Source organism: Sturnus vulgaris, chromosome 2 (genome assembly GCF_052056855.1).
Source record: "Sturnus vulgaris isolate bStuVul1 chromosome 2, bStuVul1.hap1, whole genome shotgun sequence".
Classification (NCBI taxonomy): domain Eukaryota; kingdom Metazoa; phylum Chordata; class Aves; order Passeriformes; family Sturnidae; genus Sturnus; species Sturnus vulgaris.
Window position 1 is genome coordinate 46,641,239 of NC_142244.1, and position 16,985 is coordinate 46,658,223.

Sequence of the window (16,985 nt, forward strand, 5' to 3'; positions counted from 1 at the left end):
GCCGTTAAATCCTGTGAACTTAAATCTTGCACTTCATCACCGCCCTTACAGACAAAATCTTTGCAAAACTGCAGTACTGAAGGAGCTGATAATATCGTAAGTTTATATAATGCTTCTTTTCCTTATTATAGTTTCTTTGCAGGCTTCTCAGACGTGCTCCAACAGGTGATGTATGTTTTCCCTGTCAGCTCTCCTCCCTAACTAAATAATTTACTTTGTAATGTAATAAATGTCGGGCGTATGCTTCCCGGCGTGGATGCTTGAATCTAACATTCCATCAGACGAGCCCTGATTATAGGGTTTTTTTAAATTATGAATCTACAAGGCGGGCCTGGCACAATTCTGTCACGAAACCAGTATATTGGTGATCTTGAGGCAAATGCAAAAAAATACAGCCTAAAAATATATGAAACTCTGTCTCATTAATGTTCAACAGACCAGTGTTTACTAGTTCTCATGTCAAGATGAAATCGAGGATGGGTATTTCCAAATGTGGGTACCTAAATATATTAGGACATACATACAATATAATATAAAAGCAGTGTTCATTATATGAAGCTTCTGTTAAGGTTGAAGAAATCTGAAAATAAAGAATGTCAGGTAAAGACTGCCTTCCCAACACTTCTGGAAGTCAAACCCCTTCTCCGAAGATTCCTGTGTTTGAAAACATTGGCTCTGGGCTTTAGGATATATTATTTCAAACAAATAAACCTGTCTCTGTTATCATTGGCAAATCCCAGATGAAAATAGGACAGGTTTTACTATCTATTTAAAAACTCAAATGACTACAGCTAAATTTAGTACTGTGGTATGGCAACAGTTTGCAAAAATTACCACCAACAAGAGATTTTTACACCTTTGAACAGTCGCAGTTCAAGAACTACCACAGAATAATACAAAGTCCAGTCTATGTATGCCACTTACAAATTCTGTTTAATGTATGTATTACACTTTACTTGCAAAACCAGATTTTACTCAGTATTTAGCATTTCCTGTAACACAGCAGGCCAATGGGTATCATCCTCATCAAACTCAAACAGATCTGACACCTTTTCTGGCCTGGTGGGCAATTGTTAGGATTGTTCTTCACTCCAATTTAAATTGCATATAGTAGCACCAATGGAAAGAAGAGACACTATGCCTTATCTTCTTTTACCTTTGGAAGAATAATAGTTATAAACTGAACAAGATTTTCTCAAATTACTACGGACTTGTAGTAAAAGTTCCACCATCTCACTACTCTTTTTTAATTACAGCAAGAAGATGAATGCAGTAGCATTTTTCAGGGTATTTCTCGCCTGTAAGCTATAAAAGCATCTGTAAGGCACTGTTGACAAACTAGTCTTTGCTTTGAAGTGATGCTTATTACAAAAGCAAGGACTTTTTTTGTCAGAAAATAATTAAGAATAGTTTCCTTCCCTTTTTATGAGGGAAAAAAGGAGGGATAAAACATTCCCATTTATTTATATTCATAATTTAAATTTTATCTGATTCTTCTTTCAGTTTGAAAGACTTCTGTTTCAAGCTAGGCAAGTTTTCTGACATAGTCATTTCCAACGAACCATGAAGTATGTGCCATGACTCCCCCTACTCTCTCCCATCTAAAAAAATATATATTAATCACTTCTGGACTCTTGATTTGAAGTATGTGAAAAACTTTGTTGTTCAAATGCTTACTTGCCTTTGCTGAGTGCACCACCTCCATAAACACTGGTGAGTATAAAAAGCACATGGCATAATGGGTAACTTCCCAAAATAAGACCATGTAATACAGTAAAAATGACTGTACAGATAGAACAAAAGGGGAGCACAGACTCGATCATAAGTATCAGCTTCAGCAATGGAACCCTGAACTTTGATGTAGAAAATTTTATGACAGATGAGTTGAACATGTATTTATAGCCTGAAGTTCTAGGACTGATTTTCATGCTAAATAAAAATACAACTACTGTAAATACCAGTGTTAGAACCAAAACAAAGAGGATTACGGGTAGAGCAACATGATACAGGTTTTTTGCTTAACTGGCATAATGTAATAATAGACTGATGGACAGTTGCATTAACCTCTTTAGAAAGCTGAAGTTCTTTCCATATTTAGCATACTGCCTTTCTTCCTGTTCTAATGCAGAAATTTTATGTAATTTGCAGTGTAGGACCAAGAATGAAGCCTGCATGATGTGTAGAGGACTAAATTTTGTGCACCAGATCAATCAGACAAGTCCACTGTCTTGAAGACATCCATTCTTTTTAGTGTGGAGAATTCGATATCCATGAAAGCTAATATCTGACTATAGTGAGTCAGGAGCTCTCAGGCAGGCAGCATTAGCCAAGATGAAAACACAGAAATGGGTGCTTGTAGGCACTGGTCTTGGTATTGGTATCTCCTTCCAGGACTATTTATGCATTTTGAAATAGACAAACTTGGGCAAAAATCAATAGAGGTATTTGGAACTGCATCCAGGACTAGGATTCTTCTTCTGCCCCATCCAAAGGCAGACTTTATCCCAAAGGCATGACCTTTGTGTCCTTGTGATCCTTCTGTGCTTGTGAATTTCATATTGCAAGCTTCACAGCTGCACATGACCTTCAGTAGAAGACCTAAAAACCTCTTGTCCAGTCTGGAGCTAAGGCACCCTCTGGAAAAAATGGCTTTGAATTAAACCAAGGAGGATAACTTGTTTCCCAACTGCTTTATACTGACTCTAACCCCTAGACTACTACACAGAACTTAAACCTAGGTGGTCTAAAACTCTGCTAACAAATTTCAGATTTCACATAGTCTAGAATACTGTAGACTGTATTCTTGAACTAAGATACTAATGTTTCCCATAGCCTGAAATTCCCAAGTCCTTTTGTGGATCTGTGCCTACATTCACAGACAGTCACTGGCAGGGAACAAGTCTTCAGAGTGGTGACTTGGCACACAAAGCACTGTGCTTCTGATAGCTACTGAGTCTGTTTTAAGGTAGCATTTAATTCTGGTGATTCACAGCTATGATGCTTATAAACATATTTTTCTAATCTCTCCTCCTCCTCTTCATTTTCCTCTAAAATTGATGAGTGTTATATCATGTTGTCTGTTACCCATCATAGACTGACCACAAAATAATCTGAAAGCATGATCAGATCTGATATCTGTAAACTCAGATATTCATTTTCTTTGTCTAGTTCAAAACTTGTTTTGTATACAAGAAACAATCTAACACTGAGGTAAACTTTATGAAGAAATCATAATACTGTTTCAATGTATCACAAATGCTCCTTTAGAAAAACTTGCACTGACTCATGGCAAAATCTTTTGTGGTGCCTAGTTCCTCATAAAACTTCGGTAAATAGGTTCCATCTGGAACACGAGCAGCTCTGTGCTCTTCTTCCTGATGATGCAGTACATCAAACAAATCTCCCAGACACTCCCCACTGCAGGCTCAGTGTCTGTCTGGTGGTGGTCATGGAGCCAAAAACTGTGAGAACCAACACTGTACATCAGAATGAGCGTGAAAAACGGTATGAAAATACAAGAATATATAACTAAGCATGTCTGCTACTTCATAAGTCTTGGATTTCACAGCTTAATTCCTGTTCTTGCATTTTAAGTGGGTAATTTTCTCCATCCAGTACAGTTATAGATCTTCCCTTAAAGGCTTTTTCCTGTGGCAACTGCACACTGAATCCCTGTCATCAGGCTGAGGTACAAGTTCCATTCCATCCCGTATTTCAGGTTTGCTGGCTTGGCGCTCGGCATATTTCTGAAATATGTAAACAACATTTAAGAATGCTATAAGCACCAACATATAATTCACGAAGCAGAATTTTCCTCCTCCCTTCCACTCGGAAGCCTACCTTTATCCAGGCTCCTAGTGTCATTGTTTACAACCTCTGCACAAGGTGTCTTTGTAACACACCTACTAATAGGCTGCATTGCCTCTGAAAACCTCCTTTCATGTTTCCGCCTATTATTATGGTAACTTGAATATTGTCATCATTTGTGCCTAACCACTTTATGCAGATAATGCATAAAAATGCCATTTTTGTACACTGAACAGTTCCAAACTTTGTGTTAACCTCTGGCTCATGAAGATGATATCTACCTGCACAGCAGTACAGGAAAAAGAAATCCACACTTTCAGAGAGGATAAACTTCTTTATCACTAGAGATTTGCATTTTCTAAGGAAGAAATGACTACTGGGCCTACTTCATCACCCAAACTCTACTAGTCACACTTCCAGAACTTCTTTTCCATATATTCATTGTTTTGTAGTGGAGTAGCTCATGATGAAAGTGTGAGAAGCACAAAAGGAAAAAGGAAAAAAACTGGATATACAGATTATCTCCTACAGAGATCTATTGGAAACCAAATACCAAGTGACAACGAAAACAGGATTGACTGGGGATGGGGGCAAAAACAAAATCCTGGTTCTGTAAAATAACTATTGTATCAGGTAGCTTCTTTAATGAGGAAGCAGAGTTTAGCAAAGCTCTTCACAAAGATCTCCTATGAATAATATGTACCATGTCTGCTATTGATCTCAGTAAGGACTGAATATGAAATCTGCAGCATCTGTAGCAGTAGACGGGGGGAGAGTAATAACATGATCTATTGTACTCACCTGGAGCACTTTATAATAGTAGCAGTAAAACCTGTGAGGCTGAAGTAATTCTCTTGCCATTAGCTGTCCTTCTTTAGCAATTTTTCTTGCTTCCTCATCATTTTCCTGGAAAATTCAGATGAAAGAAATGAATAACAGAGCAATCAGTGAGTTACTCAAAGCCTGACTAGCATTAGTTTATTAAATGGGCTATTCAAATCTGCAAATTTAACACAATTACTGGTAGATTGCAAAGGCATAATTAAAATTGCGGATTTGTTTAAAAATACTGGATTGCTTTTATTGTCACTACTGCTACCTTAGGGCTATCAATAACAACTTTCATGACTAACTGTACAATTTTGAAAACTCAGTTGATTACTGCCCTACCGTTTTGTCCAAGCCACAAGCCTCTTCAAAATTAGTTCTGATATCCCCCAGACCTACTTAGTTTTACAGAGGACAAAACCACAGCTGTTTTCCTGTCCAATGTAATGGAATTCAATGTCTTCTTTTTAAAAATAACTGCATGAATTCATGTACTTATTCTCAAGCTTTTTAGGTCTATTTTCAAAGCTTTTAGTATTCTCTTCTTATTCTTTAGGCAGAATTACAGAACTATCGGAAGAGAAACTCCTCCTGTGTTTTTTTAACCTTACAAATGGTGTTCTCTATCACATTATTGTATCTGTTTGCTTACAGGATCCCAGCCTCTCACTCTGAGCATGTTACAGAGAGCAGCAATTTTCTGTACATTCAAACAGAACATTCAGTAACTTCTGCTCTAGTCAGGGCCTAAAACAGACATAGCATTAATTAAATAGTATCTAGGAATCTGGTTGTTTCTTTCACAATTACCTTAGTCAGTATACTAAGGCTCTGACTCATGAATTCTTCTGCCCATACCTAAAATGAACAATATATAGTATCGCCCTAAATAGAGACGGTTACATCAAATAAGGTCTCCCCATTTTATCCTAACAACAAAATGTACTTCCAAGATCTCAATAGCATTCATGCAAAATATATGTGTAAATACAAAAGAAGAGACTATTAAGAGAAATTGTTTACATGTTTGTTTATCACTTTGAACTTGAATCAATAATGGAACTTACCTTAGCCCATTTTATTTTCTCTAGCAAGTCCTCTAAGTTTCTCTTAACTGGAACATAATGCTTCCAAGGTTTTAATCCAATATAAAAGTGTTCATAGTACTGGGAATCTTGCTTCAATACAAGGCTGTCACCCAGCAAGAGGTATGGAAACCTGTAAGCTGCTACGGTGCCATCTACATTCACTTGGTATTTGTACTACAGCATGAAGACAGAGGAAAAAAAGGTGAAATGTTTTATATCAGAATGGGAACACTGTATAAAGTATTATTTTAACAGGCAAGAAGTAATCATGTTTATTAATTTTCATCTTCAAACTCGTTTTAGCATTAAGCACGTGTAGTTTCATGGTCTTCTGGATAACATAATGGAAAAAGGATTTGTTTTCAACACGAGGCTGACAGTCAAGAACCTTTGTGTCACATGAACTGCCTGATGGGTATCCTACTGAAGTGCCCTGGGATAGAGCAAGGGCCACAGCAGGGAAGGAAATAAAACTAATCTCCAATTCAAACAGAGTAAATTTATTCTGACTTAATATTATTATGTAGAATAATCTGAAACGTATTATTATACAAAATAAGCTGAAACATACTAAAAGTAACTACTGAAAGTAACTACTAAAAGAAACATGAATGTATTACTTTGGCAGATGTTCTTGGCTGTTAACAGCATTTCTGAAATATCGATCTTCGGAACAGAATTTCAATTGCTATATATTATAATGGCTTTATACAGGACTCTGTCCCCTTTCTTTTTATATCTCTCTTGCAAAAGAATTTTTATGTTGAAGTACAACAAAACCACTCATCTATATTTCCAATTTGTCACTACAAAAACTCTGACATCCATAGTGTACATGCAATGGATATAAGTTGTCAATTGTTTTCATATTCACCCCAAATAAAAGAAACCCTGATGGTGAGAAATCCAATTTCTCAGTCCATTAAAAACTAAAAACAAGCCAAGATGTCTCTCTAAACGTCTTTCTTGGCTTTCTTTACAAGTGTGTCACACTAGGACATTGATTACAGGTAGTTTATCTACCGTGCATCGACCTGTGTTCCCACAGCAGCACGATTGTTTTGTTTACTGAAAAGAATTAATGAAAGTAAGCCTTGTCTTTTCAGTTGCTAAGAACTTAACAGCAAAATTAATCCAAAACTGTAATTTGGTTGCTACCTTAAAGAAGTCAAAGAAGCCCATCAGCTGAGCCTTCCCCAGCTCTTTTTCTTTTTCTCTGAAGAAGAAATATCCTGTTATCCCAGCATCTAGTAGTTCTGGATTTTCCTTGGATAACCTGACAAGATGGAGACGTTCTTCTCGGCTGTCTCGACCTCTGAATAAAGCCCGCTCAGTTTTGTTTTCCCAGAAGGGGCCTGTGAGCAGTGAGTGATAAGGCAAAAGCAGAGAAAAAACAAAAACAGCAAAACAGCAGAGAAATGTTCAGGATCTGTTCAATGCAAGTAAGGAACTTGGTTTGACAGTGGCATTGCACTTGGAGACATGGTAGGACACTTATTAATCACAGGGTTAAACTCCCAATTCTGGTTTGAATTTTGGAACAAGAAACTCATAAAAGAAAAATCAGAGAATTGCTTTTCCACTCAACATTTGAAATTGAAATTTTCTATTTCAATAACTTCAACTATATTGAAAGCTACATAAGGAATTATAATAAAATATGTAAAGAAAATACTAGTAATTAAAGCAATTCTCCATCCATAAAGCCTGCTACAATAACCAAATTTCTTCAGTAAAATCCACTTCTGTTACCCAGCAATTTAGTTAGAGAACCACTTAATGATGCCTTAAAAAAGAAAATAAATGGCTATGTTGTGTCCTCTAAGCACTCAGCAAGAGTCTGAAAGATTTAATCTCTGCTTACTGTCTGCTTTTAAAAACATTAACTATGCCCTTCCTTACCTTTCTGCTGAAAATTTCCCTAAAGGACCTACTAAATTGAGTAGTCTCTTACTGCCTCCTAATTGGAAAAGCAGCTGTACTAAATAAGTAAACACACAATGCCTCAAACTAATCATTTAATTGAAATACTTAATTTAAAAACTAATAAAGAAAAGAGGAACTGAGAACTAATTAAATGAAAAGAAATAACTTTCCACTCCAGATTTACTCCTTAGGTATTGCTTATGCCATTTGTTTGCTCCCTAAGTATTCTTTGATTTCCTGAGGGGGAAGAAGACACCTGTCAGTAAAGCTGACTCTTCTTTCAAATCCAGAAAACCAATTCAGAAGATCTCACTCTGAGGTATTTTTTTATATAGACAATGTTTTCTCATTTGAAAGAGGCTTCAGCACAGTATCAGCTTACTTCTTTCAGGATTCAAATTAATTTTTTGTAAACACACACTGGGCCACAACACAGTCAGGAAAAAGGTTACTATTTGATTAGAAGAAACACATTTGAGTCCTTTACTGAGAAGGAAGGCCTTTTAATTACATTTAATTTTCCACTGCCAGGTCACAGTAGGTATCTTCTGGATACCTTTAATGTAAAATTCACGTTTATTGCAAACTGGACTTCTTAAATTTTGGTTCTAAATGATATAACTGCTTAGTGGCAGTGTTGAAAAGTGTTTGCAATCTGTAAAGACTAAGCTGATTGTATTCAGAGATGTCCTAGGGCACTTTGAATTGAAGACTTTAATACATTATTTGAATACAACTTGCTTCTTTGATGGAAATCACAAATTCTTTTTAAATCCACAGTCTCTAATTCACCTGTATTTCCCTGAATGGAAAGGAGATCATTGGTGACTCCACGAAGGGTTTCCAGAGTGGAGTGGGTTACATCATACGTCGGCAGGATGATATCTCTGGAATCCACGGAGCCACACCAGGAGATGACAGGTAAGGGACCAGGTGTATCATTAGCTTTCCGATGCTCCACTGGCCAGTCTCCAACATTGAGATAAAACTCCACGTCAGGAAGGCGAACCTAAACATGTACCCAAGAAAGGATAATAACACAGAGAAGCTGTTTGTCACTCTTACATCCATTCCTCAGCTCTCCCATGTCACGCAGACTCAGTGCACCTACTGGATAGTTCATAGATTTAGCTTAATGTATGAATTCCAAGCTTCTGCCCTGCAAGTGTGAAAGGAACACTCAGAAGCCACAAAACAGCTCTCAGCTGGGCCTTAGCCCTTCGAGCTTTCCAAGCATTTTCATTACTGCCAGGGCCAGCCCCCACACTGCACTCCTAACACACAGTGTTGTCTCGATGGAAAAACGAATGTCAAAACTTACTTCAGGAATTAAACATCTGAAGATACAACAAAAATTGCAGTACTGCCATATTTAAATATGTTTAGCCTGGACAAAAGACAACTGAGTGGGGATCTTATCAATGCTTACAAATATCTTAAGGGCAGGTGTCAAGAGGATGGGGCCAGACTCTTTCCAATGGTGCTCAGCGACAGGACAAGGGGAAACGGGCACATGTTTAAACACAGGAAGTGCCATCTGAACATGAGGAAATTGGGTATATTGAGAATATTAGTATTCCTTACTGTAAGGATGACAGAGCCATGGAATAGACTGCCCAGACAGGCTGTGGATATTCAAAACCCACCCTGGAGGCGATCCTGTTCAACCAGTTCTGGGTGAACCTGCTTTGGCAGGGGAGTTGGACTAGATGTTCTCTAGAGGTCCCTTCCCACCCCAACCACTCTGTGATTCTGTGATACTGCCTTAACAGTCTGACATGATCCAAACCGATACCTTCCTGGCCAGTGACAGGAGCATTTCATCGGAGAACATTTTGAAGTCTGTGTACTTCCCCAGAGAGCGCCGGTAGATGTGATTATTCAGAATAGTGTAGTGAACAATAGCACCTCTTGTTTGGCTGAACTTGGCTGGGATTTCCTTAAGCATTCGCTGCAGGTCAATGGTGGGAAATGAAATGAAGTCTTCTGTAATCTGAGGTTCTTGGGATGGACACGACATCACGTCCTGCCAGACCTCAGGGTCTTCTTCAGGACAGTCACAATATTCATGATAAACTGGTTCTGTGGAAAACAAAGCACACAGAGTCTCTATTTGTGATTCTACAGCACACATAATTTATACATTACAGTGGCTTGGCATTTTTTATACCATGTTTTCTACAGTTTTCCTAGGAAATGATCCTTCCTACAATTTCTGGAATTTTGCAGTGTAACTGGAAAAACAGCAACATTTTCCTCTTTTCATATATACAAGACTTTGTGTTATCACAGTAAAATTAGTCTGCTATATGAAGCTCCACTTCTGTGGAGCAGAGAGCCTCCCCCACTCCCCAAAGCACTTGGGGGGGATTCAGAATTCAGAACTGTGTGAGCTGTTCCACAGCAACCACAGCCCATGTATTGCAGTTTCATATATGTCCTAATTCAGAACTTTGACATATTACATTATATCAAAAAATACCCTTACCTTTCAAAATATAAGGTGATTGAGCCACATGCTGATCACCATAAAGTATCTCAATTTTTAAGCCTTTTGTGACACTTCCGTACATCCGATACCGCATAAGGAATGTACCATCATTTCTATCCAAAGGCCGAGGGGTGTAAATTCTGGTGACTTCCTTTGCAGAAAGTGCTTTAATTACCACTTTAAACTGCGTTCTCCCTGGCAAGAGGAAAATAAAACCAGACAAAATCACTTTAAGCTATTAGAATCCCATCTAGTAAATAAACCATGGAATTTATTTTTCGCTACGATTTTTTAATTATACCAAGTTGGTAAAACTAGTTTCCACTGATGAAATATCATCCTACCAAATATTCTTAGTCATTGCACACCTCTAAATGGAAAACCTGCAGGTGTAGATAAAAAGTTAAATATTTGACTACATGACAGAAGGAAAGGCTAATAGTATTTTGAAACTAAGATTAGGTTTTATTCTAAGTTTGCAAGTTAGTGCTCTGAGGAACAATAATTTCCTCTGGAGTACGAATGAAGGAAATCAAGTTAAAGTAACAGGAGAAAAGAATACTTGCCAGCTTGTGGAAAGGCAGTTGCAGCATGCAGGAGTCACATAGAAATTGTTCAGCTTTGGGCTGCTGCTGACTGTCTTGCACATTTAAAGTCCCAGCTACTGAAAAGCAGGGATAAGAGAATGATAGTAGAGATGTTCCCTGGACATCTGTCTGACCTGTGCTTAAAGATCACCAGCATTTCATCATTAATGCACTAAGATATGAAATAATTTATGGACAATATGAGTATTCATAAACATAAATCTGTTATATTCTTTAATTCTATCACAAGTGGTCATTGTCAACTTTATTAATAAAAAAAAGAGGGGGACAAATTATTCATGAAGTGTGACAGTCTAAGCATTGTGAACCAAATACAATGAGTGCTACCACCAAATAGTATACAGAAATAAATATAACTGAAAAAACCCAGATAAAATCAAGGTGTTACTAAAATCTGAACAGATTGTACTAAAATCTGAATATGTCCCAACAACACTAAATGATTGAGATGTCACAGTTAACTCTATACTTTGTATCCACAGATAAAGGCACTTGGTGGCAAGTACCAGTCTTTTAATGATCAGTCATGTCTTCCTTAGATCACTGGATCTTGAAATTGGATTCAAGTCAAATACTGTGCAAGAATATTCAGATTAAATGACTCTCCCGAAGGAATGAACTTCTTGGCCTCTAAAGGTCACTGCAAGTCCCAACTACCATTTTTAACTTGCTTTAAAGTAGCTGACTTTACCCAAGTACCCTCTCCCCATGATTATCACCTAGTATTATTTGGATGAAGAAGTATTCAAATCCAGTGCATGTCATGAGGTTCACAAAAAAACCAGTTTCCTGTTGGTATCATGTCTTTGTCTCCTTGTACCCATTTTATTAAACAGCATTTTTACTGGGTATAGTGATTTCCCACTGAAGAAAAGAAAGCTTTCAGTTGTGATAAAAAGGAGTGAATATTGAGAAATCACAAGTCAAATATTACTGAATTTTATACCCTTGTCCTCACCTACAGGAAATAACTGTGTGGGTCTTTTCCCCTGCTGATAATGTATGTTCTGCTCTAGACATGAGGAGCCCTTGATCTACCCAAAGGATATGTTAGTTTTAGTTGGTGGCATTTTAGACATAGGAATCATCTGATAAGGGAAGTGATTGATAACAAAGCTCTATGGGAGAAAGCTAACTCCACTGAAAGTGAAGGGAAAGAAAAATGAGATTGAGTATTTCATGAAAGTACAAATAGTTCATTGGAGGCAACAGACTTCTTGTTTGTAATTTATAACATTCACTGTGTAACAGGGCCAAGGCCTCTACAGCATACTTAATCATAATAGCTTTTTGCTGATTTTTATTTTTTATTTGGAGGAAGTTACCATGGTACTTTCACTCATGTTTTTTTGTTTCTCTCAAACCAAAGGAATTATAAAAGAAAAATGTGTCCTTGTTGAATCAGCACTGCTAGTACTTCTCTGTTACCCTGAAAACATGTCTGGGACAGCATTTTGAGTACAAAATAATTTCCCAGTACTGAAGACAGACTGAAAATACAGACACAGTCAAAATGGGATACTTTAAGAAATCCAGATAATGACACGTGCTTTATGAATTATTTTCTTCTGTGCAGCTTGCAGAAGAGGTATGCCATGCATGGAGGAACAAGTGATTAAATAGAGGGAAAGAGGGAAAAGGTAACAAGACACTGATTTAGGCAAATTGCTAGGGAAGATCAGAAAAACCTAGTTACACTATTTCTGACATGTATGCTGAAGAGAAATTAAAAGATCTGAAAAGAAGATTTTTTGATTCAACTGTTTTACTGAAATTGTTGCTGGTTACTTTCACAGATGGAAATCACAAAATCAATGGAGTCACTAAAGAGACACACAAATTATTAGCCTATACTTTCAGAGAGTTGGATGCAAGAGCATATATCCAGTGACAAACAAATACAGGTCTTGTGTGTGACCATCACAAAAGCCCAGGGATCATGGTCAACCAAAGACCCGAAGGGAGGTCCTGCAGTGCCCAGGTATGAAGGTGAGTGAACTGAGATGTACAACTCTGTTTGGCAGCACTGGAACAAGAGCTGGAAGAAGCATGCCCTGGTCTTTGAAAGCATTTGGTGAAACCTGCAAGAATACCTGGGAAGCCTTGAAAAATATTTGTTAGTAAAGTATGTAGATCAGCTGAATAACAGTTAACAGCTGATTTTATCACGGTCAATAGTACATAAAGACATGGCTGGCAGTTGTTAGACCTAAGATAAAACCTAGCAGAAAAGAAGGATAAGGTGTACCCAAGTGTCCAAAGAAAAAGAAATTATGCAGTTTACACCGAAAGAACGTTCTTATTTTCAGCAGAGATTTTCCTAATCTTTGAAATAATTTTTCTAGGGAAAGAATGAATTCTGTGTCCTTTGACATCTTCCTACAAAGGCAGGTCAAACAGTTACAGCCTCTGGGTTGAAATTCCAGTGTAACGTGCAATGGTGCATATCCATTTTGGTGAACAGACTTGACATTCAGAAAACAAATCTGGATTTAAAATCTACTAATTATGCTACACAAGTTTTATAATGGATCCCAGTAAGTCCTGACCCACTTGACTGAAATTCTAATGCAAACAAAAAACAACTTAATAGATTTGGATAAATTTCACAAATGTGATGCCTTAACTGTAGCTGTGCTGCTCTGATCACAGTGTTCCTGTTTCGCAATGGAGGTGATAATGTGGATTTTTTGCTATCTCAACAGGTCTATCTTGAGATGTATTTAGTTTATACTGGACAGTGGTGCCTGAATAAATAGTGTTAATTGTAATTCTTAATGACATTTTACAGTTTTGACCATTTTAAATCATTTGAGAACAGAAGTTTATAGCCAGGGTCTCTATGAATACTTTAAACAGTTTTCATGCACTGGAATGTGATCAACTCTACCACTATTTTTTAAGGATCCTTGGCATCCTCCTAAACAATTCTTGGCATGGGACAGCAGTTAGCACAGGCTGAGGCAACAGCTCTTCCCTGCTGGCAGCACTCATGCCCTGTCTTTGGAGGCCACAGCAGGTCATGGGATGAATGGAGATCACTCCATGCCAGGTGGCATTGGGGCTTGGAAACTTTCCTGGGACACTGAATTTATTAACATAAATACGAACACACACGAACACACTGCAATCGAAAGTAGGTTTGCAGTACCCATGTCCTAACAGTTTATCTTGGAGGACTTACACTAGCATGAGCATCCAGCTGAACTTCACACCTTTTTACCTTTAGCAACCTGTTGTTTGAACCCAAGGCTCTCCCTGTGCAGCTGCTCTCAGCCTCCACTGTGCTGGCAGTGAGCGTGCAGTCGCATTCTGGAGTGCAACTACAAAACTGCGCTGACATCCAGCACCAAGATGCAACAGCAGATGGAGAAAGTCCAGACCTGAAAGACCTGAAGTATCCATGCCTCTGTCAGACTGAAGACATACCCGTATAATGTACGTATACTCTTTAATTCTGCAAGCAGCAGCTTTCTAACTAACAGGACATGAAGAGGCCGTGCATACTTGGTAGCTGCCCTCTCAGTACCATCTCTGTGAACAGTAAATAATACACAGCAAATTAAGTATATTCTACTCTTTGTAAATTAGCAACATAGGATTTCCTCTGGGGCTATCTCAGAGTTATCTTCATTATGGAATCTGTGACACAAAAGTAATTTTTATTCCAAATTTAAACTATTAATATAGAGCATGTGGAGTTAACTTGCAGCAGCAAACAGCGGACTGGCATCATACCACTGGCCTGCAAGAACAAACCCAATTCCCACCCTCAGGAGAAGTGTCATGGGATGATGGTTTGTGCTTGTGCTGAGTAAACAACAAATGAAAATTACTCCTTAACGGAGCAGCAGTAGGATAACAGAGCCCAGAGGGCTCTGCTGACTGAGACAGAAATTTTAAGCAACTGGTGTGTGTGCGGCATTAAAAACAATTACGTTACCACTACCCAGCTGTGCACTGGGATTTTACGTCCACTAACTCTAGGAGCATTGGTTCTTTCTGAGCTTACTGGTTCTTTGCTGTAAATTCCACACTGTCCAGAGCAGAGGAGGCACCAGAAGAAAGCAGGGTCTGGCCATGTGCTTCGCCTGCCATCCTGCGTGTCCCGGGCGGTGCGGGACCGGGAGGCAGCCCAGGAACAGCGATGGCACAGCCACCGTACGGAACGGGGAAAGGAAGGAAGGAAGGAAGGAAAGCAAGGAGGAGGGAAAGAGGTGGGCACCTCCAGCCAGGTTCTGCGGCGAAACCGCAGGCCGGGGCAGGGTCTCCATTGCGCGCCCCTGCCCGCCCGGAGCACACGATCGGTACCTGGCGGGGAGCGGGAGAAGTTGCGTCCGGCCGCGCTGACCGCCTGGATGTAGAAGTACCGCACGGGCACGGTGAGCCCCGCCTGCAGCCCGGGGCCCCACGCCAGGCTCCGCTCGGCGCTGACGGGCTCCGCGGGCTCCGCGGGCTCCGCCGAGTCCGCCGCCCGCAGCAGCGGCCCCGCAGCGCCCAGCAGCACCAGCAGCACCATCAGCCCGCCACGGCTCCCCATCGCCCCGCCGGCCCCCATCGCCCTGCGGCTCCGAGCGGGGTCCGCGGCCTCCTCGGGCCCTGCGCGGCCCCCGCCCGCTCCCCGCCCCGCGGGGCGGCCCGACGGGGCCGGGCAGAGCCGGGGAGGGCCGGGCTGTCCCCGGGCGGCTGAACCCGGCGCCGCCTTTTCTCGCTCTCCTCCTCCTCCTGCGGGCCGTCCCGCCGTGTCCCCAGGGAGCTCGGGGGGTGAGAGGCTGCCCCAGCCCAGCCCAGCCCAGCCCAGCCCGTGTGCCCCGGGACCGTGCCATGCCCGCAGGGCTCAGACACGGGAGCGGGCTCGGAGCCGGGCACTTCTCCAGAGCTGCGGGAAATACAGCACAGCAATACAGCCGCTGGGAGAGCGGGCAGCGGGCTCGGACGTGCTGCTCTGCGGTTCCCTGTCCCGTGAGGATTTTCTTGCCTGACTGTGGGCGCTTTGCGGGACGCGCTGGAGAGCAGATGATCGGGGTGTGTCGACCCCCTCCCCTCAAAGAACACGTTACCTGTGGTTCAGAATATAATTCAGCCGGCAGCCGAACAGCTGGCCTGGAATTTAAAAGGGAAAAAAATCCTCTTTCTCTACAGCTTGCTGTTACAGCCTTGTTTCAGCTGATGTACAGAAATTGCTGTAAAAGGAAAAAAAAGCCAAAACCCTGACATAATTTAAAGCTCCTCACTGTTCTTAGGATTTCCCATAGCAATTGTATTTAAAGCGAAGGACAGAGCAGGGACCGTGTTAGGACGCACTGACACATGGTTCCCTGTCCCGGAGAGGAGGCTCAGACACGCACCCATGCCCCGGTGCTCCTGAGGTCTGTGGGTGACATGCACTGGTGGCCCTCATCGGTGCTGTGATGCTTGGCGAGGGGGAAAAAGGGATCATAGTACCATCCTCTAGAAAATGTAACAACAAAGTAGTTTCACGGACTTAAAATGTTGGGATAAAAGTAAAGAGGGTGAAACTCCAATGATTCGTCTCCTAAAGTGTTTTATCATTTTTACCATTTGCTCCTGCTAGGAAGTTTTTCAAGGTATGAGTAGATGGGAGGGCTTACAAGGCTGTAGGAGAATTAAATCAAGCTTCTGGACAAGCCTGGATTTTCACATGCAAAGCAATGAGAGCACAAATGAATTCTGCCTTGTTTTGAATAACATGAACTTCAAGTCTCTATGCATACAGACCATGAAAAACGGGTTCCTTGAAGGGGAAATTATCAAGCCTGGTTTCCTCCTTGCTTTTGTCTTTAGTGTCTTCAATTCCCTCACTTCAGATAGTCACAGATCTCCACTGACATACCATGTGTGATACTCCCAACAGGTGAGAGAAAACTTGTGTAGTGTTGCAGGGTACAGGGCAGGGCTGAGGTCAGGCAGGGACATCAATCTGCAGGTCGGGCTCAGTCCCTGTGAGAGGAATCGGGGTCCAACCCCGCTCTGGGATAGCTGCCTGTCCTGGGGCTGTCAGCCTGCAGTAGGCCAGACTCAGCAGAGAGGACTGGCCAGGGAGGGCAGAGGAGAGACCAGTGACCTATGCCATCAGTGGGGCAGGGACCCATGGCCCCAGGCTAGGCTGAAAAGGTGTCGTGAGCCATGGACAGGGAGAGCAGGGGGAGCCCTGAGGAGGGATCAGGACCTGATGGTGCTCTTGGGCCCCTGCCCCTGGGATGGAGCCACCCCTGT

At 40.9% G+C, this 16,985-nt stretch overlaps 1 protein-coding gene across 2 annotated transcripts; it reads right to left on the bottom strand.

Annotated features, from left to right (window-relative positions):
- Positions 1-422: 422 nt before the first annotated feature.
- Positions 423-15,320, bottom strand: POGLUT3 (protein O-glucosyltransferase 3). 2 transcript variants are annotated; one of them, XM_088159442.1, is made up of 9 exons: positions 13,972-14,289; positions 10,707-10,801; positions 10,138-10,335; positions 9,445-9,731; positions 8,442-8,658; positions 6,882-7,078; positions 5,703-5,897; positions 4,609-4,713; positions 423-3,746 (listed from the first exon to the last, which is right to left on the bottom strand). In XM_088159442.1, the coding sequence occupies exons 3-9, from the start codon at positions 10,232-10,234 to the stop codon at positions 3,621-3,623; spliced, it is 1,224 nt and encodes a 407-aa protein (XP_088015568.1). In that variant the 5' UTR covers positions 10,235-10,335; positions 10,707-10,801; positions 13,972-14,289; the 3' UTR covers positions 423-3,620. The 2 variants fall into 2 exon arrangements, with proteins under 2 accessions (XP_088015568.1, XP_088015567.1); XM_088159441.1 differs by lacking the exons at positions 10,707-10,801; positions 13,972-14,289 and adding an exon at positions 15,060-15,320.
- Positions 15,321-16,985: the final 1,665 nt, after the last annotated feature.